Source organism: Bombus flavifrons, chromosome 16 (genome assembly GCF_040668555.2).
Source record: "Bombus flavifrons isolate JBK064 chromosome 16, iyBomFlav1_principal, whole genome shotgun sequence".
Taxonomy (NCBI): Eukaryota; Metazoa; Arthropoda; class Insecta; order Hymenoptera; family Apidae; genus Bombus; species Bombus flavifrons.
In genome coordinates this window covers 10,685,748-10,710,956 of record NC_138457.1, presented here as the reverse complement: position 1 = coordinate 10,710,956, position 25,209 = coordinate 10,685,748, and the positions used below count along the sequence as shown (strand labels likewise).

Below are 25,209 nucleotides of genomic sequence, written 5' to 3'. Positions count from 1 at the left end.
TCAATCGTAACGTCGATTAACATTTATGAACGGCTGGACCCGCTAGCAACATCAGAATACAATTTGTTTTGCCAAGAGGAAACATTGAATTATAAGCTTGCCCTATCAACTCAAGATCAACTTCAATTGACGACTAATTAGACTCTTTGGAAAGTTTCACATCCCTCACGATCACGACAGACATTGCGCACGACGATTAATTCGTTTCGAAGTTTTTCTTTATACAGAACCAAACCCGCGACCGATGAGTTCGCGGTAGGAAACGGTAACAAGGAAGGCTCGCCGCAGAAAATCCCCGACTCTAAACCCGCGAGCAAGGAGGTTGGAGCGAAGGAAGCGATGGAAGCCATGAACTTAGGGGATTAAGAAGATGCGCATCCTCCAGACCAATCTGGGACGGTCAAGACGGGCACAAGACCTGCTCTTTCAAATCGTCCTGGAGAGCACAATGGCCCTAGCGGTGGTGGTCGAGCCATACAGAGTCCTGGACGCTCCGGACTGGGCCGGAGATACGGATGGCTGTTACCTGGACATCAGCGCCGGGGGCGTTCGCTCACGGGGATCCACTGGAACGCGGCAACGGATACGTAGCGGTAGAATGGGCAGGAATAGTGGTAGTGGACGTGTATGTGTCGCCCAATAGCGTATCGACTATTAATTTAATTTTCATGGAAATTTGATAACGTTTAATTTATCTTAACTAAGACAGCCGTGTATAAACGATTCTATCGTTCTTTTTATTCGAACATGGGTATCATTTGATATACGATTTATATTTAATATTAAATATTAATAGGTTGCTTTAATTTTGCGTATTGATTAAATTACGAGTGCGTAGATTAATATTTATTAGCGTTGCGCATCAAATTTCAGGAATAATAATAATAATAATAATAAAGGAATAATCGTGAAATTGGAGAGAGAAGTACGTCTGTCCTTGTCGCACAATATAACTTTCCTTGTCTAACAGGAGTTGAGATACCTTCTCGTACATTCTATTCTCCTTGTTACTTTCCCGCAGTTTCGGCCGTCTGCCATAGATGGCAGCATCGATCGTACACGTGTTTTTCTAATTCATCGAATTTTCGATAATTCAGTTAGTAACAATTATCCACAACGATCCCTCGTCACCCGGGGAGTCTGTTAATTTTCGCATGACTTTCGCTACACGTAGTTAATTTACGATCTTTTGCGCACGAAGAACTTGGCATAGTTTCTAAGGGAGTTCCTACAATTCCTCGGAGAGTGAATTAATCGCGCAAAAGGTTGACCATAACAACCAATCGTGAAGTTGGCCAGTGGTCAACCTATAGTCACCTATTTCAGAGGGAGGAGAATTTATATAATATTTGGATTCATAACAACCGCAGATATTTTACAACATTGTTAATTTTTTCAACTCGACAGAATATTTTATATCGATTAATAAACTTTCTCAACTTCGTACAACAATTACGTTAATCCTTAAATATACATGTAATTCTGATATTTTCACACAGATAGTTCTGTTTTAATTCTGTTTCTATTATAAGATTATGTTAATACGTTGTTCTAGGTCAAATATTAATTTAATTACTTACGTCGTTTTATTTAATAACGTTTGTAATTTGTAATTGTAGTATCCGGCAGAATTCCGTCTATATTGAAATCTGTCATGCGATAAATGCTTATGTCCTTACCTATCCATCCTATGCCATACCTACACCAACCAGGCACGGTACTCTTCTCCTCTTCCTTACCACACCTACCAAATCGCACAACAGAAATTGTTTGCGGGAGCAAAATGCGGTAGCTTTCACACTACCGCCAGTTGGTTTGGACACGCTACTCTGGGGAAAAAACGCCAGAGTGTAAAAGCGACCCCCCCCCCCCACCTCCCCCTCAAATAACAACAGTAGGACTCTGCAGTCTCGAGAATCGAACACACCATACCAAAAGTCGAGTACGAATCCGACGCTGTATCGTGGAGCTAACCGGGCTTTTTACGTGTCACTTACTTAAACATACATTTCTGCTTAATCTATTTCTTCCACAATTATGGCTCTTTTTTTCTTTTATCTTTCCGTCAAAAAAACAGTTTAGATACATCCTATTATCCTATACCCTCCTCCTTATTTCCATTCACCAGCCATTTTCCACTTACAACAATTACATTTGTATCTTCTTCAGCCTCGACTTTCTCCTTTCTCAAATAACATTAAGCTTTTTAATAATTTCCTTTCTCTCTATTCCCTCCTGCTCAACCTTCTTCTAACAGATACAATTTCTTTTTCCTGTCTGTGTCCATAATACGCCTATTTCCTATAATTCTATATAATTACTAGCTTTAGTAATACCATTCTATATTATTACTAATACGTTCCATTCCTTTAAGTGAAATGCATTTAACGTTAATCACTTTCCATATAGTATCCGTATAATGGCAAGATTCCAACCGTGTTCTTCCATACTAATATATCTCCAGATTATCATTACTACCTTTCGTAATGGTGTTCCATCCTATTACCTGATTCCATTGTACATCTCACAATTACATCTTTCTTAACGCGACCATATCCTTAACCTTTCAAAACTATTCTATCTGTCATTTTATATTTTTTAAGCCTAATTTCACAGTTTATGGTCAATGGTCAAATAAACAACGCACACATATATCTCCTAAATGCATCTTTACCTATTCTTTAGTCTTCTAGAATCCAAATAAATCAGTTCTTCTATCATCCATAAAATTATATTGTCTTACATATTACCTATTATCTATTCTATTCCCAATTCGCAAATAAAGCTCAATTACTTCTCTCTTTTCATTCCTTTCTTACTTGTTTCAAATCTTCTCGCGTCTAACCTACAATAATGTTTTTTACATATTTGACACATTCCACGCGCTTCTTCTTCTTCTTCTTCCTGTCCTTCTTTATTTCACCCTCCTGCTGTTGCTTCTTGTTATTCGTCGCAGTCCATTTCCCCTGTGTTGCACCATCACATCCATGCTCGCCGACAATTTATGCTAAGAAAAACAAATCGGTATAACCTATAACCGATATGACAACTATTGGGTTGACAACTAAGTGATTGCGGATTTTGTCATTACCACCAAATAACTTAGTTGCCAACCCAATAGAATTATCCTTAGCGTTATATTTACCTGAATCTACGATCAAAACATATCTTTATGTTACACTTCCAGATACAAAAATATCTTAAGCACCTCCGACCGCGTAAAACTCTGCATCCGTGGAACATGCGCTCTCCAGACGGCCGAATCTTGACAAGACAGAGACAAGATGTCGGTCATAAACTACGTAGCGTTCAGATCGACCATTCCATCCGATAAACTATTCTAGTAGAAGTATAATCTAGTACTTTGAAATAAACTTTTCTTGTCTTCCATATAGTTTCAGTATCGTTTTGCCAAATCGTCAGAGGCCAAATTTCCAAAGTTCCTCTCTCATATTGTTTAAGAATAAACAAGGACATCGATCTTTGCAAATATACTAAAACTAAGGCTTAAAACTAACATTGCAACTTAAAATTAACATTTAAAACTCAGGCTTAAAGATAACGTCTAAAGCTAAGGCTTCCGACAAAGAAGAAGTTCCTCGTTGTCCCTCACCGACCAATTAACAATCGAGTTTACGATGAACTTGATCCAAATCTTAGAACTAAAACCTACTTGACAGTGAAGCGAAACTAAAGGTCAAATACATTATTACATTCCAGCGAAATTTTCCAACTAAAGCTATAAACACTTTGGTAAATCGATTCTTCTATTTAATAGTCTAATATTTAAAAGAATTGTACAGGAAAGCTTTCAACTTTCCGTTTTAAATTAAACGACGCATCTTTGTAGAAAAATCGCTCACAAAATAGACTTAGTCTAAATAAGCTAAGTTAATGGACTTAACCACAGGCTACGTAATATTTTTCATCGAACAATTGCCCGAGAAATAGAAGCAAGTATAAGAAATTACAGCGCATACCGAATAACAACTCTGCAGCTTTTACCGACACACAGACCAGCGCGCATATTTTCACTAGAGTCGCCACGTATCCGCTCTCATTTTGTTCATAAATTTTACATCTACTTCGTATTTGAAAACTGGCCTTAATTTTTGTATTTTTCTCTTTTCTACGTGTACTTATTCGCTTCTCTGCGCGTGTGTGAGTGTCGTGTATGTAGTGAAACATGTGTTTTAACCTGTCAGCACGTGGAAATCTTATGCAGTAACGTATATATATATGTATATATATATATATATATATATTTCGATAGTTTTGTAATGGAAGAACGCGAAAGGGCTTAAAAGAAATTTACTTAACTTAAAGTATATCGCAAGTTAAAGGAGGTTTCCGTTTTCTATCAATATGAGTACCATATTGGAAAAGATTGCTTCGATCGAGGCCGAGGTAACCTTTGTTTTATCTTCGTTCGTTTCACAGCGGCGTGCAAAAATTTCCAGCCACAATTAATTTTTACCTTTATGTTCGAAAAATCATATCTAAAAGAATTACAAGTAATATTGGATATAAGGGTGTGATAAGTAAAAGAAAATAGTATAATACACGAAGGTTATATATGTATAATAAATAAATCTTTGTGTGCTTAAAATTCTTTAAAACGCTGCTTTCAAAATATAAATTGAACATTTATCTGTTATTTATTTGGAAATGTCTGCAAGTCGCTTTATATTCACACTCTATTAACACATTTATTATAATATATCTTTGTCTGTAGATGGCTCGCACTCAAAAGAATAAGGCTACGTCTGGTCACCTCGGTTTGTTGAAAGCCAAATTAGCCAAATTAAGACGAGAACTTATTACACCGAAAGGTGGTGGAGGTGGTGGGGAGCAAGGTTTTGAAGTAGCTAAAACTGGTGATGCTAGAATAGGTTTTGTTGGTACGTAATAAGGAAGTCTAAATCTAAAATCTGAATGCGTAAAGCATAAAGTTTACAAACAGCCAATAGAGCAATCTTTCATTTCGCTTCGCTTGTTCCATAACGATTACAGGTTTCCCTTCTGTGGGTAAATCTACGCTTTTAAGTACTCTTGCTGGTGTTTATTCTGAAGTTGCAGCTTACGAATTTACAACTCTTACCACTGTTCCTGGTTGTATAAAGTATAAGGGTGCAAAGATACAGGTTCCCAATTAGTTACGACTATTTTACCATAGGTATACCTTTATATTATGTATGGTATGAAACGTCAAATGTATCTTCCAGTTACTCGATCTACCAGGTATCATTGAAGGCGCGAAAGACGGTAAAGGACGTGGGAGACAAGTAATTGCAGTTGCAAGAACTTGTAGTTTGATATTTATTGTTCTGGATGTACTGAAACCGCTTGGACATAAAAGATTGATAGAGCACGAATTGGAAGGTTTTGGACTTCGTTTAAATAAACAGCCACCCAACATTACTTTCCGCAAAAAAGATAAAGGTGGCATTAATTTCCAAACCACGGTAATTGAACGGCAGGGAGAGGAGAAACATAGAGAATTACACGTGATACGATTCGTTTTAAATTTTGTACGACTTAGCTGTCTTTTTGTATATCTTTCGTTGTATCGGACAGAATCATGTGTAGTTTTTGTAAAATGGTTAGATGGTTGTGCGCAAGACTTTGTGCAAGAGAACTTAAGACGGTTGTATTATGTTGTAGTGCGCGCAGTCGGAACTCGACTTAGAAACAGTGAAAAGTATTCTGTCCGAATATAGAATACACAATGCGGATATTACTCTACGATATGATGCCACATCCGACGATCTAATTGATGTTATCGAGGGAAATCGCGTCTACGTACCGTGTATTTATTTACTCAACAAAATAGGTAATTGCATTCGTGCGCGCGCGTGTAAGATCATTTAATCCTACTGTATTTCTTGAATCATTTTCGGCCAAATTATATTTTTGTATAATGTTAGACAATTTCTTAAATTTGAGGAAACTATGAAAGAACTGTTGTTAACAGGCGTCAATTTTCCTTTGAATTTTGTGCTGAAAATTTGTTGTCAATATTAAAAGTTTTTGTTTTGGTTGACACTAAAACTGAGATAGATAGATAGATAGATATATACAAAATTCGAGGACTACAGCAGGGTTAAAATGATAGAGCTTGAATTACCGATGAGAATCTTCTTTATTTGATTTTTAGATCAAATTAGCATCGAGGAACTAGATATAATTTATAAAATACCGCATTGCGTTCCTATTTCTGCTCATCACAAGTGGAACTTTGACGACCTCCTTGAAAAAATGTGGGAATACTTACAGTTGGTCAGAATGTAAGTAGTATTCAGGTCGATTGATTTCACTAGTTTTTTCTTTTTTTTTTTTTTTTTTTTTAATAATAATCGTGCGTAATAATCGATACGTTTATTTGATTCTGATATTTAGCTATACCAAACCGAAGGGTCAACTGCCAGATTATAATTCTCCGGTAGTATTAAACAGAGAGAAACGGACGGTTGAAGACTTTTGTAATAAATTGCACCGATCTATCGCAAAAGAGTTTAAGTAGTAAGTATTCGCTCCAATTGTATTACTTATTATTTAATTATAATTTAATATAATTTAATTATAATTGTATTACACATTTTTTATTTGTTTACCTTATTTTTAGTGCCCTTGTGTGGGGTTCGTCTGTCAAACATCAACCACAAAAAGTCGGAAAAGATCACATATTATGTGACGAGGATGTCGTACAGATTGTAAAAAAAGTATAATTTTTATCAAATATTCCGCGTACAGTTACTATTAATTATTATTGAATAGATTTTTATAGACCGTCTTCTGTAATTAAAAGTGTCGTAATTTTGGAGTTTATCTTGTTTTTGTTTGTACAAAATTATAGAATGTTATGGTCAGAATAGTGTAACACGAGATGCGTTAAAGGACATACACAAGGAAAAGATATACATATATACACACATATATATATAAATATATATATATATATACATACGTATATTGTACGAATAATATTAGAAGTGGCTGAAAATGAAGTTTTTATCGAGTAAGTGCGTAAATTATTAATAGGTACATAAATCATTTGAGACAGTTTTATTTATTTTATACGAAATGCATACCTAATCCTACCCGCATAAATAAAAAGGAGTACACATGTGATCGAATAAGTCACAAAACAACAACAACATTGTTATTTATAAAGTTTTCAAAATATATTCCCTTCTCTGTTGGTCCAATAACTTTTCCAAATGTTGACATTTTAATTTGATGTCATCGCGTTCTTTGGTCAAATTTTTGATCGTCAACACCTTTTGAGTCATTATCAGTTTAATTCTAAAACGTGAAAACAGGGTGTACTTGATAAAATTGATAAGTACCGAGGTATTAATTTGCATGATTAATTAAGATCGAACCTGCTGTGTAATTGAGTCATCGAAGTGTCTCTATTCGCATTGATACGAGTGATTTCATGATAAAGCGAAGCAATTTTCTCCTCCAATTCTCTTTTTTCTGCTTCGATTTCTTGCCTCGCTAATTTCTTCGAGTTGTCTCTTTCCATACTTAACCGTTTGATTACCTAAAGGGTACCTGTTTCTCATTCGGAACGTTCGGTAGCCAATAATTGCTGTACGACGAATTTCCATTTTAGAAAATATCCTACCTCGTTTGCGTTATTCAACTCGGATACGTATTCCTGCAACTTGTTCTCCGCGTGTTGCAACTGAATATCGGTTTTCTTCAGTTTATCCTTCGTCTGCATTAACTTAGTTTTATGAAGCTGTTCGTTATCTATTGCGGTTTGCAAGTCCATTTCGTACTTGTCCCGTAAAGATCTGAAAAACGGCACGATTTAGTGTGTGTGTGTGTAATGCACGTCGCTTGGGCATCGAACGAGAATCAATCGCAAATTACCTACCTGAGCTTGCAATCAACGTTTCGTTCAAGTGTCGATCTTTCGTTTCGAAAGTCTTTTTCTAATCGTTCGATAGCAAGTTCGATTTGTCGATCCCTCTCCTTGTTACACCCCTCTTTTATCTTACTCTCGGCTTGTTCGATTCGTAAGTTCTGTTCTCTCTTGTAATTGACCAACCAAGCTTCCCACTCAGCCTTCAGCGATTCTTCGAGAGTCTTCTTCTCGTTCGAGTGTTGCTGCTTCAAAGTCTCGACCTCCACCTGATACTGCGAATGGTTTTTTTGCAAACTGGCCTGCATTTCAGCTTCTCGTTTAGCTTGTTCCTTGGTAAAGTTTTCTCTGTCGCGTTGCAACTCTTGGAAAAGTTTCGTTTGTTGCCCTTTAAATTGGCTTTCCTGCTCCTCCAGCTGCTCTTGGTATCTGAACGGCATAAAGATCAATTGCACAGCATTAGTCTAGTCTTTCAGAAGCGAAAGGTACAATGGTTTGCGAAACTATTCATACGCTTATCGGCATCTTTTACGAACCTATTACTCGTGTTATACGGAACATTTTGAAACGTTATTAACGTTATAACGGCATCCAATTATCATGATATGGTATTGGTAGAAATTTTAAACGATTCTGAGAATGTATACAGAAGTTGCAAGATATTTGGTACGAGTATATATTTTGCAGAGATCGCAAAACTATTTAAAAACAGGCAATGGTGCACGACATTGATAAGTGTTAGTTTAGTATTCAATGGGACCATCTTTAACGCTTGCTACATGCTTAAGGTGACTATTCACGCTGTATATTAATTTTTTACCAGCTATAAGTTTACAGCAAATATGTTGCACAACATCTACGTACACATATATAAGTACACAGTTTCCCGACTAGGTTGAAATTGGTTTTGTCAATATAATCACAGCAGTCGCGTCTCATTAGCGTTGATAAATAAATTTCAATAAATGTTTTTGTATAACACGTCGATATAAACATACAAGTTTTCTATATGTGCAAGTGGACGAATTGTTTCGCAGGCCACTGTACGTCTAAAAATTAATTCCACACCTGGTCCACAAAATATTCTTCTCGTTGGCCAACATTCTCTCGTGACTGGCCATCAATTCTAGACGCAGTTGTTCCAGCTGTTGATTAGAATGACGTATTATACGCAATTCGGTGTCCTGTAGTTCTTTCATATGTATATTTCTTAGCTTCTGAATTTCCTCGGCGTGTTGCTCCGTCATATTACGTAACTCGGGTTCCAAACCTTTCACAGTCATTTCCTTAAAATCGACGAATCAAAATTATAAGTGGTTGAAGACTTTGATAAGCTGCGTAGCGATGCGTCGTATAAGTAAACCAGATAGTTAGAACCTTGATCTTTGTCGTTCTGGCCTCTATCCATCTCTCCCGTTTAATCTTCTCAGCCGCGGCAAAATGCTCTTTCGCTCGTTGCAACTCTACCGTATGCCTCTCTGTCGCAGCCTTCAAATCCCGTTGCATTTTTATTTCGATCTCTTTCACCCTCTGCGCCAACGAGTTGCATTTCTCGGTCAAATCGGTTTTCTCTGAGATCAGCTGTTCGATAAACTTTTGATGTCTCTTAACTATCCCCTTGTATTTCTCGTCCTGTTGCTGCAGTTTGGAGGCGCTGCTCTTCCTCTGACTTTCCAACCTGTCGCAAGCCAACCTCCTTTCCGTCTTTAATTGTTCTTTCAAGAGCGATATGGTAGCGTTCTTTTCTTCGAGTTGCAGATGTGCCGTAGCTAAATCCTTTTTAAACGCATGGTGGCTATCGCTAGGGGCTGGAACAATGCTAAGAACAGGAAGAGTTTCCAAGTGTCGATTTACAAGCGGGTATAGCATTATGACTATATGACTATAACCGCTACCTACCTATCATAGTTCACGACAGTTTTGTTAGGCAGTGGCTGCAAGTTACCAAATATCTCCCCAAATATGGTGGTGGCGTCTACCTCTGGTATGTCTATCTTGGTATCATCCAAAGAACCTGTCGAATGTATACCTATTTTTATAGAAACACAAGGAAACAACGCGAAAAGCTCTTAATACCGATGAAACACATTATTATCAGCTACCCTCTTCGAGTTTGGCCAAAAAAGACATTAGTTCGTCGTACACAGTTCCATTTGCTACATATTTCTCTTCGGACTCGTCTTTCTCTGGTTTCAGCTGCAATTAGAAAGTTTGATCGATCGGATCGAGCCAAACGGATAGAAAGTTGATCGCCATTGTTTCTCGAACCTGTAACTGATCGATTTCTGGAATCGTCACGGCAATGTCTTTCTCGAGATCACTGATCATACTGCAAAGCTGCTCGAACGAGCATGCAGTCGATTCGACGAAGTTTTGATTGCAGTCTGCATTCCCCATTTTCTCCATGATGACATCGGGATCATCGTTGATTTCTCTTCTCTCGTACATAATATTCTCCTCTGTGAGTTTCTTTTGTCTGGACTCGACATATTTCGATGGGAGAGACTTGTTCACGGGTGGTTTCCCGTGGATCTTTGGATGGTCGATGTTAATCATAAAATACGGAACAAGGATTTGCCGTTGTTACGAAAGTATCGAGCAGGATCGTATTCACTGCCCAAGAGTTTTTCACCCCTTGTTTATAGGTGCGTTTGCGGTTGTCAAGACAATGTCAAGGTAACGCGATCGAATAACTTCACCTCTTTTGCTTTGGATAGAATAACTAGTGGAAGACTAAAACGAAATTCCATTTGATCGTAGATTTTATCAACTGGATCACGAAAATATTTCGATACTTACCTTACCTTAACGTAGAAATGTTTCAAGTACATATCGTATTCGCGTTATATAAAACATTTTGAAATTTCATCAGCAGTGTAACGGGACACGACTATCGTTATTATATTGGTTAAATTTGACACCAATCTCAAAATGTGTATAGAAATTATAAAATATTTATCGTGTCTAAACATATGTTTGTGAAAAATTAGTATACAGCATGAACAGCAGCTATCTTAAGCGTATAATAAGCTAAATAAGTTAAATATGATCTCACCGAGTACCGTTTATTAAATCGACGTTTATTAAAATACAATTCACTGTTTGAATAGTTTTGCGGTATCTGCGAAACACGTATTCTTCCACTAAATACCTTGAAATTTCTATGTATACCTTCCGATTTGTTTCAAACTTTACCAATACGGTCGAACCCTGATAACACGAACCTCTGTAACTCGAAGACCCCTATAAGGCTATATAATTTTGTCTACTCCAGAAGAGTCCGACTCGTAAAAGTCGAAATATAATTTACTTTAACTCGAAATTTTTGTCACGTGTACAGATGCATTATTTTACCTTGAATTTGACTCGAATTTAAATCGAATGTAGGACAGTCAGATCTCTGCAACTCCAAGTGTACCTATAGCTATGCTGTGTGTGTCAAAGTATATGAGAAATCAATCGTTCCACATTGTCTCCTTTCTTTTAATTATTACACGATTGTTTCGAACAACGTAAAACGATAGCAAGCCGTCTATCCCTATTTCTTCGCTCTTCGACCACGTGCACGGTGACCACGGTGAATGGAATTGTGCCTTCGTCACAAAGCTCCCGCGTCTCGAATTTCCTTCTACCCGGAAATTTTGATAAATCGAAACCTCTAAAATTCGAAGATTTCAACTCTTTCCTCGAGGTTCCATCACTGTTACAGGTTACCGAGGTTCGACTCCACTATAATCACGATTTCGTATAACGTACGCAATATATTCACGAAAGATGTCTGCAAGTGTTCGAATATTTATCTTTAGCTAATACGCGACAGTAAGAATATTCGAACGATAAAGATAAATAAATAAATGGTGGATGAAAGTAGGGATGGATAGCAGAAAAATGATTCGTTGCAGAGATCGCGATTGCCGCGCGTATCCCCTTGTCGCTAATTGTCCGTCGTCAATACTACGTATGCTTTATCTTTTACATATTTGTGTTTAGGTTCTTTAGCATTATTTGTTTTATTTCCATCACTTCGTATCATTTCTTAATACCTTTGTGTTTTCAATTTCAGTTCGTGAAAACAATGCAATGCGCGTCGTGTCCATGTTGTATTTTGTTTACGAATATATCGACGGGGCAGAGGGTAATGCAGAGCTCGTACGTTATCGCGCTGGTGATTGCTAAAGGGTTGCTAGAGTGCAGGCAGCACCGTTTGGGGCGACCTGGCGAAGTGGGAATAGATCGTAGGGAACACGAGGAGATAGTGGTCGTCAGTCGTGGGGCGAGGTTGCTGCGGGTGAACTCGTGGTGAGAAAGAGAGCCGAGGGTGAGGGCGAGGGTGAGGGCGAGGGCGAGGGCGAGAGCGAGGGCGAGGGTGAGGGCGAGGGCGAGGGCGAGGGTGTCTGTACGTACACCGAGAGAGAATCGATCTAAAACTAGGAGTCGCCGCAGTAACCGCTGGGAGGAAGCCACTGTTACAATTTGCCCCCATATGCGCTAGTGAAATCTTAGATCGGGTAATTGTACGGCGAGAGAGCAGCCAGAATGAGGTGTTCCCGCGAGGTGGTCGCTCACGTTCGGCCCGCACGTTGATTCGAACTCACGCGATACGCCACGCCGATACCGAGCTGATACAGTGCGGAAATCCACCAAACGATTCACTCCGAACTGAGGTTCTACACCGAAAAGAGAATAACAGACAAAGAGAGAGACAGGGTGGGAGGGAGGGGGGAGAGAGAGAGAGAGAGAGTGTGTGAGAGAGAGGAAGAGGGAGAGAAATCGACACTGATAGAAAGAGAGGAAAAGGCACGAGGAGCGCGCCACAGACAGATAGATCGACTGCGAGAAGCGAGAGAAAGAGGAAGAAGTGGAAAAAGAGGAAGAGATAGATAGAGATAGATAGATAGATAGAGAGAGAGAGAGAGAGGGAGGGAGAGAGAGAAAGAAAGAGAGAGAGACAGGGAAGGATAAAGACAGGCAGACAGACAGACAGATAACGAGAGGGTGGAAGTGAAAGAAAGATAGAGAGAGGAAGAGAGAGTAAGAGCGAAATCGAGAGTGTGAGAGACGGAGAGGGACGAAGAGAGAAAGAGAAACGGTGTCGCATCGCAAGGTGTTTCGGTATACGGTGCACGAGACGGAGAAACGTTCGCGAGAAGATCGCGAGAGGTTCGGATCGAAGGAAAAACAAGCAAGCAGGCAGGCAGAGAGGCGAAAGACCAAGAGGAGAAAGGGCAAGAAACGCGCGGATCCAAGAAAAATCGAGAGAAACGGGCCGAGAAAGGGAAAGAGAGAGAGAGAGAGAGGGAGAGAAGTAGCGGGAGCACGAGAGAAAGAGAAAGGGAGAAAGAGAGAGAGAGAGAGAGAGAGGGAGGGAGAGAGAGAGAGAGAGCGCAAGCAAGGGTGGGCGGACAGTAGTGCACGAGAGCATCCCGTCGCCACGATAATGCGACGTGCAGCTTCTTTGCTCGTTCCTTCTGAATAAGTGCTTGCTGGGACGGTCCCTTACCTGCAGGGATATGACGTAATGGCAAGAGAGGTACGCATTTCTATTACATTCTTATATTCTCATTACCGATCGTTTTTGTAGAACCGCGAGCTCGTTGCATCCATCGCCTGTCCTCTCCTTCTCATCTCTTCATCTCTGTAGCCCCGAATTTTTATCCCGAATTTTTCTCCACGATCCTACAAGACGGTCTCGTTCGCTCTACTTTTTATTATCCTCCTAATGTACGCACCTTCCTCGCGAGTGTACCAACCATGTCGAAATGCTTGTCAACCAGTTAAACATTCGCGTCACGGACTCACGCGTACGCACGCATAGATTATAATAACCGTACAATTTTGATAAACGAAAATGTCGCATACCTTCCGCTACTGGTGCATTCGTCTAAGTCTAGATTATCTAGTACTCGTTCACGTTCGTCCGCTTCCTATGTCTTTCGATCGTCGTTCTTATCCGCGAAACACTATCCTGTATTTCTCTTTCTCTCCCTCTCTCTCTCACTCTCTCTCTCTCTCTCTCTCTCTGTTTCTCTCTTTTTCTTTCTAACTCTCTCTCTCTCTCTCTCTCTTTCTCTCTCTGCCTCTCTCCCTTTCTCTCCCGAGATTCAGACTGATCTGACTGCGTACGCTGGTCAGCGCAGCTGCCCTTTTAGGTTATGCTTTCTTTCCGTCCGCGAAATCCCTTAGGATCGGCGTGGCCTCGATTGCGGTGTGTAACGGTTCGGAGCGTTTAAGCGATTGTTTACCAAGATCGTGCCCCGGAGGAAACTGCATCGAGTGCAATTCTATTGCTGGACGAGAGCAACACGCCGAACGAGGGAGAGTGCGGCTGGCCCTGGTTACCGAGATTCTCTGCGTTTCTTGCACCTCCTAACAGTGTTTTTACCACTGCTTCGTTTCATCACCTTTGTACTTTCCTTACTTCCCTAGCTTTCGATCTTTCTTTCTTCTGCCTTTCTCTTTCCCCTCTTCCCATTTCTCCCTTTCTTTTCTTCTCTTTTTTCTTCTTTCTGACGGTTTATCCGAGAATGATTGAATCAGGTCAGTGTTTTCGACCATAAGTTGCGCCTGCGTCTGCGCCTTGTTCACTTTGCGCCTCCCTGTTGAAAACTAGGGACAACCCAAACATAATATTCCTCTTTGGCTCGCATTATTCTAATATCGTTTGCGAGTCCCTGTAGCCCGATCCAGAGACCCCTTAACCCCGATAATCGAGTAATCGCTACCCTCTCGCGTTCTCGAACTCTATGCTCCGCGTTCGATCGTGCAGCCACACTCCTAAGGTGTTTAAGAAAAAAAAGTACGTTTGTTTTACTTTGTGATAAGCCATCGAATTCCTTGATGTAGGGCCCGCTTGTAGGCCAGTGATGAATCGCAGGAAAATTTTGACACGAAGCAAGAATTTTCGCTTCTTTCTTTCGTCCCACTTCTAAATTCGCGCTACGATCTGGAAGGATACAAACTGTTATGCCGTTCGTTTTTTCTTGAGACAGTCGATACCGGCGCGACAAATTTTGCTCCAATTTGCAGGATAACGGACTTGAGAGACTGTTTTTGTTTGGCTCTGTATGTCCACGTTTGTCCTACTTTTGTCCAACAGCGCTGGCTGATGTCGTTTATCCTCGAGTACACCAGACCGACTAAAATTTCGAAAACTCTTCCCTGTGGGCACTCTCGTAGTGACGCGTTGTGTACGCGTTCTAAATAAATTCTCAAGGAGAACGTTAAATTTTTTCCCGTGATTCTCTTGCTCGTCGTTTCTCGCCCAAGAGTGAAAGACGAGAAGAACAGGAACGAAGACGTGAGAAAAAAAAAAAAAAAGAAAGAAGAAAAAATATGTAGCGCGAGCTGTTGCAAGGATATATAGATATTCGATAATAATTTCCCAGGCGAGGCGCGCGAAAGGCTTTGTTTATAGTCTGTTCTACTTAGTTACCGCATATAAAACACGTAGGGTAAATTACTTTCCCGTTGACCCGGTGCCTGACACTCCACTTAACATCTAGGCGATAAGCATTTTCCACGGCGGCTCGCACGCGGTTTTACAGTTTCTTTACACGCAATTACATCTCGTTTAAAGCGATTCCCTCTCATTGATAGACCTACTATTTTCCAATACGTACAGGACTCAACTAGCCTGCTTCTCTCTCTCCGGCCTGTTTTCGATACTAACTCAACGAATTCCTCGGGCATTGACCGACACTGGAACGCGCCAATTATCCACACTGACTTTCTTCTGTGAGCCTCCTTTTACCAAACTCTACCCTTAGCGCCCGTCTGCGAATCCTTTGTCGTGTCCTTTACCTTTACCTTGTCTTCTCGATCGCGTTTGTAAAATGAAACTGGTAGGTTTCTCGCGCAATCGCGTGACTTGAACGCAAACTGCAACGGTTAATTTCTGTGCAGGAGTTACGGAGCAAGAGACCTTTTAAGATATGGGACAGCTGGCGTAACGTAAGAAAGGGACTGTGTGTTAGCAATTTCGAGGAACTGATACACCAGGGTAAGAAGCGAGCGTGCCCTCTGAAACCGCTAGCGAAAGTAACGACTCGCTGGTGCTCGCTGTGGAAAGTATACATAATGTATCTCGACGATTCTACCTTTGCTCCGAACCGGAGCCGCCTTTGCTTCGATGCTCGATTTCTCGCGATAAGCGCTGCTCTGATACACGACAATTTATATACATAACGTGATTTCTTTCTTTTCACGACACACAAGATATTGGATTACTGGTCGCAAGGTATCGCTTTTTTTATGCAGAACATTTATTCGAATCGAAGCGAATCGAATCGAATCGAATCGTATCGAATCGAATCGTCGCCGCCCGTTGTCGGACAAAGAGAGAGAGAGAGAGAGAGAGAGAGAGAGAGAGAGGCAGAGAGAGAGAGAGGGAGAGAGAGAGAGAGAGGGAGAGTGAGAGGGAGAGAGAGGAAAGAAAAGATAACGGATAACACGATCACGAAGCGTTTCGTACGAGATCTCGAAGAAAGAACCGTAGGCGAGGAAGATCGTGAATATTCTTTTCACCGAGAGAGGCATCTACCATCGAATCGAATCGAATCGTATCGAATTAACCCGCCGATTCGATTCGAACATCGTGAGACACTCCTCTCTCGAACAGCGGATAAACATTACTTTGTTCGTTCGTTATTTCGCCTCGGTCTACCCTTCTTTCTTTTCATTCCTTCCTAGTTCGTAGTTCGAATCGACGTTACAACGTAACGCTGTCGATCGATCATGTTCCAGGCCGACTAATCGCTGTTTCATTCTTTCTCTCTTCTCTTTCAGGTAAGGAGAAATTGGGCGTGCCTCAGAACGAGAATGTCTCCGTAGTTCTGGAATCGGACGGAACGCAGGTCGAGGACGGCGAATATTTTAAAACCCTAGCGAATAATACGATCCTGTTGTTGTTACGACATGGTGAACGCTGGTGTCCAACTGGGGTCGACATCATACGCGCCGGTACCTATTCGAAGAATAACCATTATCTGCCGTGCATAAGTATCAAGGATACCTGCTGGTCGAAACATTGATATTTTTATCGTATTTTCAACGATATGGTAGAAGAATGCGCTTCTCTATCTATTAATTCTTCTCACTTCTTCCTATAACTGCGATCCTAAGTGAAACTTCCGTTAAATCGAAACTGAAACATGCGATACATTCCGCATTCATCACTGATAAATAGCTGACGCTTGATCAAATCTATAGAAGCTTATAAAATGTAGTTGGAAACGCATATTCTGCTTGTTCTAAAATTTCAACGTAGATGCGATTAAAGCCGCTTAACTCGGGTGTTCCCCGCAAATGCAATTTTCATCCACTTTCGATTATTGCTTCTTTATCTATATACCAGTTGTTACTAATTACTAAATACCAACTACCGCTTACATCAATTTCTGTTAACCGTATATGGTTGCCGCGGACAAGACGATAGGCGAAAATTCGATAGAAAACTTGAAGCGTGCTTTATACGTTTGCGATATATTGAAAGCGTTCAAATACCTATGCACGGTAGCGTTGTCTTGACGGAAAAGAGAGGGAGAACCGAGGAAACGCGTGCTGATAGGATTAACCTATAAATTAGAGCATAGACCGCGAATAGCCGTAAGAGTACAAAATGGAAGGATTCCGTGAAAAGTAGACAAACAGAATGATCGAAGCGATTCGTCGAAAGCCAAGAAAAGACACGCCGTATTAATAAGATATTCCATTATCTATGCTGCATTCTCTCTCCTCTTACTTGCTCGCATTGAACGCGATCAGCTTTTACCACCGTTTCTATCTCTCTTCTCACGCGGTCGGTAAACAGGTTGCAAATAACGAATATAATAACGATATAATAGACCCGAATTATTTTTACAGAGAAGCAGAAAAAGAGCGGCGGAAGGGAGAGAGAGAGAGAGAGAGAGAGAGAGAGAGAGAGAGAGAAGTATAGCTTGTTCCGATCGCAAAGTGACGTGTCTTCTTCCAACAAATTGATCGTCGATCGATCGTAGGGTAAAGATCTAAGCCGCGTTTTGCATCAGGCAGCTATAGTTGAAATCGCCAGATCGTCCAACCAAAAATAGACGTATGAGCTACTTGTGATTGAACGGCCAGATGTATGGTAGATTCAAAGTAGTATCAACTTGGTTGACACGGTGTTTGCACGGTGGAATTTGAATAGAAATGATATTGCTTGATGCAAACGATGTTTAAGCACAATGTCGATCAAGTTGAAGGTTGTAGTCGTGAGAAGAGGAAATATTCGTCCATTTTTTACCCGGTTGCGACCTGATCGCAATTTGCAATGATTGCTTAATGCAATCGATAGCTTAAATCTCGTTTACATCAGGTAACGTTTGTCCACCGACTAGATCCACTCTAAATTGTTTGTAAATTCGCCGCGTAAACACATTGACAACCAAATTGAAGCGACTTGCGGTCGTTCGTCGGGAAGAAGCCTATTCGTCGTTCATATTTTTGGTCGAATGACCTGGTAGTTACTTGATGTACATGTGGCTCGAAGCTTCGCCAAATTCGAAGAATCTAAGGTCGTCGGATGAAAAGTTGCCTAATGCAGTTAAGAGGTTTTTAAAAAACGAGACATTCGTGCAAAGCCATGTAACGTAATGACGGTGGCAACGTCAGCGTCGACGACAGCGTCGACGTCAGCGTTATATGTCGCGGTCGGATCACAGGAAAGTGAGTTTCGCGATGATAATAGCGGGGACAAGCAGGAGGAAGCGAGCCCTCCGTGAATAGAAGACGGAGTATCGATTCATAAGTACAATAAGACAGATAAGAAAAGTACAGATTCGTTGAAGAGGGCGATCAGATAACGATTTGTTCCGTGAACAACGTGGATGGTGTACACGGCACGGCGCCCACGTTGGCTACCGCGTATCCGGCAACGAGCCGAAAAAAGATCGATACGCGTTCATCGTAATGTACTTAGGCGAGGCAAGACATACATGACATGTACCTTGTTGCGTATAGTTGGTTGGCTGTATCGGTATATACATATGTAGCTAACAGTGGAAATAGGATAGGTAGAGCGCCGCGTACGAGTCTAACACGCTCTCACGTCCCGCGTGTCTATTGATTTCAGCGATTTCGGCAATTCCGAAAATAGTCTGCGAAACGATCCACGCCCTGGAGCTACACGATGAGACGCCGTCGTGGAAGATCATGGACAATAAGGGACGAGTCACGGTGGTGCTGCACTGGGATCAGCGTTCATCGACGTCGTCGCAGGCGCAGCAACAGCAGAAAGGTCAAGATGTGCAGGCCTCCAAGTATTCGCCGACTAAGAAAACCGACCTGAGCGGTAGTCAACGGCCGCCCTTGGTCATCCAGACCAGCCTGGACAAGCTCAACTATGCAGGGAAGCTGGGTCACCTGGCGGCAGAAGTTGGTCCTAGCCGCTACACCAGCCCCCATATCACTGTGATAAATCATGACGACATGGTACGAGATCGTGACTATTTTTTTTATCTCGAGCTCTCTTTTCACTCTGTAGAACCGATTCACGCGAGGTTTCCGGGTAACGAGTCGATTTCGATGGCGCAGGAGACACCGAGCGCCAATGTCACGTTCCATGGAGATCCAGGACGCTGTTAAGCTGCACGATTCGAGCCCGGAAGCCTCGAACGCGTCGAGTCGCGGTCGCGTCTACCGACGTCGATACACACACAGTAGTAGCCTCGAGAAATCCTCGAATCTTCGATCTATTCAAACGATTAAAACCGCCGTGGTAACGACAGCAGCAGCAGCAGCAGCAGCAGCAGCAGCAGCCGCAGCTGCAGCCGCAGCCTCAGCCGCAGCCTCACGGGATCCCAGGCCGTCTGGTGAAGCAGGGTACCAACTCGTTCGACAGCACCACCATCCATATCCACACGCCGGAATGCTCGAACCATATTCATCAGCCGGTAGCGAGGAACGGGAGCCCTGTCAACGGAGCGGACGGCGGTGCCAGCGGAGAATGCGACTTCCATTGCTGTGCCCTGCACGAGGAGGGCCGTAGAATCGCGGTGCACAAGTCGGTGGCTACATCGCCGATCCAGGATGCTCAGCATCAGCAGTATCAGCAACAGCATCATCATCCGCATCCGCAGCAGCAGCAACAGCAAACGCAGACTCAAACGCCCTCGCCTCAGCCACCTTCTTCTCTGTCGGACGGGACAAGACGAGCGGGCCTGAGCAAAGGTCACGTGAGATTCTGCGACACCGCGGACGAGGAGTCGAGCTCCCGACTTGCCGGCAACTCGGCTGCCAGCTTTCATCTTCATCATCATCACAATCATCATCAGGAGCACGACAGCTCCGAATCCGAGACCGAGAACACGATCATGGAGGACGAGATCGTGACCTCGGAGAAATTTTTACTGCTCATCGATCAGCTCACCGTAGACCAGAAGCACTTAAGCATCAAGGACATCGGTATCATCCTCGAACGGCTCAGCTCGAAGATCCTCGATGTCGAGCGCCTCGACCGCGAGAGCGAGAGCGAGGAGTGTTACAACTGGACGATTAAGGCTATTATTAGGGGAGACGTGTTGCGGGAGCTCGGAGTTATTTACAATGGAAATTATTACGCGATCTCGGAGCATCCTGGATATAAGGAGGAATCCGAGGAGAATAACGAGGATAACGAGGAGGAGGAAGAGGATAGACTTTAATATGATGCTGTTTTACTAGATAGATAGATAGATAGATAGATAGATAGATAGATAGATAGATAGATAGATAGATAGGTAGGTAGGTAGATAAATAGATAGATAGATAGATAGATAGATAGATAGATAGATAGATAGATAGATTATACACCTATTAATGGTTATTATTAATATAGTACGTATCGAGCTGCAGGGAGGGGGAAACGTTTAAAAGGGCGAAGAACGCGAATGAAAAACACGGGAAATAGAGGAAGGTTCGATCGACGGAGGGTCGAACGTACGAACATTCTCAGATTTTTTGATAGAAAATCGGGGGTGGGTGGGAAGGCCGGGGATGACGGTAAACGAGCGGCAAAACGTGATTTTTTTCAAAATGTTTTCATAATAAAACGAAGGTCGCGTTATAATAAAAAAAAAAAAAAATCGTACGATACCTTGTAAACTTAGTTCTAAAAACGGTTGTTGAAATATGTACTTATTAAATAGTATATATACTTGTAGGAAACATTTTTGGGATTACGGACGTTGATTCCGTAACCGTCCACAACACTGCCCTATCTAAAAAATAAAAAAAAGCAAAAAAAAAAATTGAGAGCTAGAGAAAGGAAAGGAGGGAAATAAGAGGAGAACGAAACAAGATAGAGGCTCGATCTGTTTGTGGCTGTCTGTCGAACTGTTCCGCGTTGTTTTTCGTCCCGCTCGATCTACGACGACGAACCCACGGAAACTAGAATCGAACTCTCGATTGAACGTCGCGAAACACAAATACAGAGATAGCCAGATAGATAGATAGATAGATGAGAGAGACAGAGAGTAGAACGACTACACACGATGATCACGATGATGAAGAATGTAGATCCAGCAGAAAAAGGCACAAGAAAGAGAGAGAAAGATCGAAAAGAAAGAGGATATGTAGACCTCGATTTATTCGTTGTTTGTCGCCGACGTAAATTCTCCTAAGATTCACGGGCAAAATCGTGCTTTGCGTAGCAAGAGTCCCTTGCAGTCGGAATCGGACATTCCACTTTGTCAAAAGATTCTCGTACTCCTTCGATCGTCAGAGCGCGAGCCGTTTCAATCGAAAGTCACGCTACAGATAGCCTCGAGAGTTTCGTTCGAAGCAGGTCGTTTGAAATGAAAATTTTGTTCCTTGTCAGTTTGTAAGAAACGAATTAAATCAACTGCCCGGCTCTCGCTATGTATAACACACGGTGCACGTACTACGACATGCGACGCGTTGTTTCATTCACGTACGTTACCCACCATACATTATACATGCACATACACATAGAGACATATGAAGTACAGTCGTCTAACACACAGAGAAACACAGAGAAACACAGAGAACACAGCACGCGATGCGGTATATAGGGAATATGGAAGACCTCATTCAGGATTTACGTTAGCGATTACGCTACGATAAGTGATACCGATACATAAGAGAATTAGTCGCGCCACGGACAAGTTTATTCGGCGTACTCCGTGAAACTTTGCAATTTTAATATATTTCTATTGTAAGTATACTTGACACTGCGAACGAGAACACGACGAAAAATATTCGATAACGTATGTAGCGAAGGCGTCGTGCAAAGAAATCACACTTTATACATAAAGTGTGTGTGTGTGTGTGTGTGTGTGTATACATACGTACATACGTACATACATACATACATACATACATACATACATACATACATACATACATACATACATACATACATACATACATACATATACATATGAATATATACCTAAATTACTGCTCCGTAAAGAGAGCTTGGTGCTCGGGATAGGAACCAACGGGGTAAAACGGCACGTGTGTGTACGTTGCATAGAAAGAACAACGTTCGGTTCAGTTCGTTTGGTTTTCCGGGTGAGAGCCGTTTCCTTGTGGCATGGTCTTCGCGTACCTCGTTCCGTCCTCGATTTTCTCGCGCGTTACGTTTCTCGTATCGACTAGGGGGCTGGATGCGAGGGGAACTCGACCGAACGAGGAAGACGAAGCGTGAAGGTACGAAAGGCAACGAGGATGAACGAAACAGCGAGAGAGAACAAGTTCGAATGCGCGCCTGTGCGAATCTTCCGTTATGCGAGAACGAGTGCGTGTCTGAAAGAACGGAACGAGAAGATCAAGAAGAGAGAAAGAGAGAGAGAGAGAGAGAGAGAGAGAGAGAGGGAGAGAGAGAGAGAGGAAAAGTGCGAGAAAGGGTGTAGAAAAAAAGGGAAAGATGAAGAGAGAGTAAAACGAAGCGCGTCTTTTGTTGTGCGAAATGTCACTTCTCTTCTCGTGCCGACGGATGCTCTTTTTTTTTTGACCGATTCAGTGGAACAGAGTGTGTTACATGTGCTTTTATGAATTTAACGCTACACGACTTGTACATCTCCCGAGGGATGTTTCTACCGTTCAGAACCCGTTTGCAGGTTTTTTCGTATCGTAGTGCCACTTTAAATATTAATAAATAAATGAATTATTAAAACTGAATAAACAAACGGTTAAATAAATGAATGAATAAAACAATGAGAATAATAAAGATATAATAATAATAATAATAACAATAACAATAATAATAATAATAATAATAATAATAATAATAATGATAATAATAATAATAATAATAATAATAATAAAAAGGAATAAAAGGATTGTTATAAGTTGTAACTGTTGTTTTTGGTATAATGCAGGTACTATATACCCATTGAAAACGAACATGGGGCCTCCGTCATTCATTTACGCAGCCTTCATCCTTAAATCCTTCGCGCGCTACGAGGCACATACGCGCCTTCTTTACCGGATTTAGCCCAGGATAGCATACACGTTTTGCGATTTTTTCCCGTGCTAGACGATTCGCCCCGAAGCGATTCCAGCCTTTTCTTCTTTTCTTTCTTTTTTCTTCTTTTTATTCGACATTCTTCGTTTCGAGACAAGGGATCGAAGAAGATCGATCGTGAAACGGGAAGACAAGCGAGGCAGGCGGGGCACGCGGTATCGAAGGGGTGAGGAGAAGGAGGACATCGAGACGGAGAATATAAGTAACCTCGCATTTACGATTACCTCTGTATATCTGCATAGCCGAATTACGGGAAAAGGCTAGCGAGGGATAGAGAAAAAAAGGAGAGTGAGTGAGTGAGTGAGTGAGTGAGTGGGTGAGTGAGTGAGTGAGTGAGTGAGTGAGTGAGTGAGTGAGTGAGAGAGTGCGTGCGCGTGTGTGTGTGCGGCAAAGCAAGAGAAAACCATCGAATCGATGTATCTACGTTTTCGTCGCTTGTCATCTCTTGCCGCGTAGCGTGTTTAAATTAAATCCTAACGATTGATACACCGATTGATCAAGATAAGGTTTACGCGAGGACAGGAGTGCGAACAAAAAAGGCAAGGAAAAAAGGAAAAGAAAGAAAATAAAACGAAAAAAGTAAAGAAGAGAAAAAGAAAGGAGCGTTGGAGAAAAAGATTGAGAACGAGTCTTCCCTCGTATGAGATGAGGCGCCGCGTGTGCGTGCATTCGCGTGTATTGGCACGCGTGCACGTAAGTTAGACGAGAGCTATAAGGAGAAATAATCACGATTTACAATCCTACTATGCACTGTCAAAATGAAACATAAATTAAAGTAGCGCGAGTTAAGGTTTTTTAAGCGTTAAAAACGATGTACTGACTTTTTTAATGACGTTTTATCGCGTTACAGAGTACTCGACACACACACGCCCATACGCGCGCGCGCGCGTATATGTACATATATACGTACGTGCATACATATATACATACATAGATACATACATACATGCATACATACGGAAGGGATATAAACAAGTACATATATAAATACGAATAAGAATAAATAAATGAATAAATAAACGAATAAATAAATGAATATACACACACAAATACGTACACATGCATACATACTAGTATACAAGTGTCTGCGAGCGAGTGTCTGATGAACGATGCGCAAATAAACGAGAATGTAAATAATAAAGAACCATATACACATATACGATATATCGTTGACAAAGAACCTATAACGTTCGTGGAACCGCTCGTACAGTGGCTTGCAAGAGTATTTATATTTAAGAAGGTAGGAGTATTATGTAAAACACTTGGATATTTCATTAGCGTTATAATGGGACGCGACTGCCAAAATTATATTGACAAAATATCAATTCAATCTGAAAATATACATACGTGCATATATAGAAACTGCAACATGTTTAGCGCAAACCTGTATTTAGCAAAAAACGAATATACGGTGTAAATGGTCATTTTAAATAGTAAATATGGTCCGAGTGAGTACCGAGACTCATCAATGTAGTAGATGATTTAAGCCTGCTTAAATAGTTTTACGATCTCTGCAAAATGTATACTTTGTACTGTAGTTTCGTAAGCCACTGAACGAACTCGTTCGAGAGGATGTTTCACGTCGTAGATACAAAACCTTCGGTAGATTCGATGGTCTACGGTCAATTTAAATGGAATAACCGTTTAAGTAAACGAAGGACGGCAATTTGGCGAAGAGCGTTCGAGCTAGGGAATAAGATTCGCTTCGCTCGGCGCCGCTTCCAGAGTACCATTTTACAAAAATTTGACTCACAGGATCTTATGGTGAGAAATCTTTTGCACCCTGTCTCCCAGCGATTACGACGTTCTAAGCGATTTATCGCAGCTGACTCGGGTCGAGAGGTTAGTG

The 25,209-nt window shown here is 41.4% G+C and overlaps 3 protein-coding genes and 1 long non-coding RNA gene across 12 annotated transcripts in view; 2 read left to right on the top strand and 2 right to left on the bottom strand.

Annotated features, from left to right (window-relative positions):
* Positions 1–2,928: 2,928 nt before the first annotated feature.
* On the bottom strand, positions 2,929–4,048 carry LOC138188199 (uncharacterized). Of its 2 annotated transcripts, XR_011175403.1 has the most exons (3): positions 3,981–4,048; positions 3,146–3,264; positions 2,929–3,007 (listed from the first exon to the last, which is right to left on the bottom strand). It is a non-coding gene; the product is annotated as an uncharacterized LOC138188199 (long non-coding RNA). The 2 variants fall into 2 exon arrangements; XR_011175402.1 differs by lacking the exon at positions 3,981–4,048 and having other exon boundaries at positions 3,146–3,460.
* 128up (GTP-binding protein 128up) lies at positions 4,039–6,823 on the top strand. Its single transcript, XM_069129757.1, has 9 exons — positions 4,039–4,224; positions 4,274–4,407; positions 4,736–4,901; positions 5,014–5,144; positions 5,226–5,465; positions 5,665–5,833; positions 6,158–6,287; positions 6,400–6,522; positions 6,626–6,823. Exons 2-9 carry the CDS (start codon positions 4,366–4,368, stop codon positions 6,726–6,728), a joined length of 1,104 nt encoding a protein of 367 aa, XP_068985858.1. The 5' UTR covers positions 4,039–4,224; positions 4,274–4,365; the 3' UTR covers positions 6,729–6,823.
* A 223-nt stretch (positions 6,824–7,046) lies between these two features.
* The window catches only part of dila (centrosomal protein dilatory), a 125,775-nt gene continuing 107,612 nt past the window's right edge, over positions 7,047–25,209 (bottom strand). Inside the window, exons 1-11 of one of the 6 annotated variants that reach the window (XM_069129743.1) lie at positions 11,231–11,668; positions 10,676–11,102; positions 10,145–10,609; positions 9,979–10,072; positions 9,776–9,890; positions 9,254–9,695; positions 8,945–9,162; positions 7,889–8,305; positions 7,634–7,805; positions 7,386–7,549; positions 7,047–7,305 (exon numbers count right to left, since the gene is read on the bottom strand). In XM_069129743.1, coding sequence (XP_068985844.1) covers positions 7,167–7,305; positions 7,386–7,549; positions 7,634–7,805; positions 7,889–8,305; positions 8,945–9,162; positions 9,254–9,695; positions 9,776–9,890; positions 9,979–10,072; positions 10,145–10,432 — 2,049 coding nt within the window. In that variant the 5' untranslated portion in view covers positions 10,433–10,609; positions 10,676–11,102; positions 11,231–11,668 and the 3' untranslated portion in view covers positions 7,047–7,166. Of the gene's footprint in view, positions 7,306–7,385; positions 7,561–7,633; positions 7,806–7,888; positions 8,306–8,944; positions 9,163–9,253; positions 9,696–9,775; positions 9,891–9,952; positions 10,073–10,144; positions 10,610–10,675; positions 11,669–25,209 lie in introns of those variants that run through there. The other 5 variants (XM_069129749.1, XM_069129745.1, XM_069129746.1 and 2 more) reach the window with 5 other exon arrangements.
* Drep2 (DNA fragmentation factor-related protein 2) lies at positions 12,266–21,306 on the top strand. Of its 3 annotated transcripts, none has more exons than XM_069129752.1 (5): positions 12,266–13,406; positions 15,779–15,875; positions 16,661–16,834; positions 18,966–19,324; positions 19,639–21,306. In XM_069129752.1, the coding sequence occupies exons 1-5, from the start codon at positions 13,395–13,397 to the stop codon at positions 20,533–20,535; spliced, it is 1,539 nt and encodes a 512-aa protein (XP_068985853.1). In that variant the 5' UTR covers positions 12,266–13,394; the 3' UTR covers positions 20,536–21,306. The 3 variants fall into 3 exon arrangements, with proteins under 3 accessions (XP_068985853.1, XP_068985852.1, XP_068985854.1); XM_069129751.1 differs by having other exon boundaries at positions 19,636–21,306; XM_069129753.1 differs by lacking the exon at positions 12,266–13,406 and adding an exon at positions 13,449–15,717 and having other exon boundaries at positions 19,636–21,306.

Bases quoted from the DNA above. Each gene is read 5' to 3' on its own strand.
- 128up (XM_069129757.1), top strand. From the start codon at position 4,366: ATGAGTACCATATTGGAAAAGATTGCTTCGATCGAGGCCGAG. The intron at 4,408-4,735 runs GTAACCTTTGTT...CTTTGTCTGTAG, and splicing joins TTGCTTCGATCGAGGCCGAG to ATGGCTCGCACTCAAAAGAA. The intron at 5,834-6,157 runs GTAATTGCATTC...TTTGATTTTTAG, and splicing joins TTATTTACTCAACAAAATAG to ATCAAATTAGCATCGAGGAA.
- Drep2 (XM_069129751.1), top strand. The intron at 15,876-16,660 runs GTAAGAAGCGAG...CTTCTCTTTCAG, and splicing joins CGAGGAACTGATACACCAGG to GTAAGGAGAAATTGGGCGTG. The intron at 16,835-18,965 runs GTACCTATTCGA...TATTGATTTCAG, and splicing joins GGTCGACATCATACGCGCCG to CGATTTCGGCAATTCCGAAA.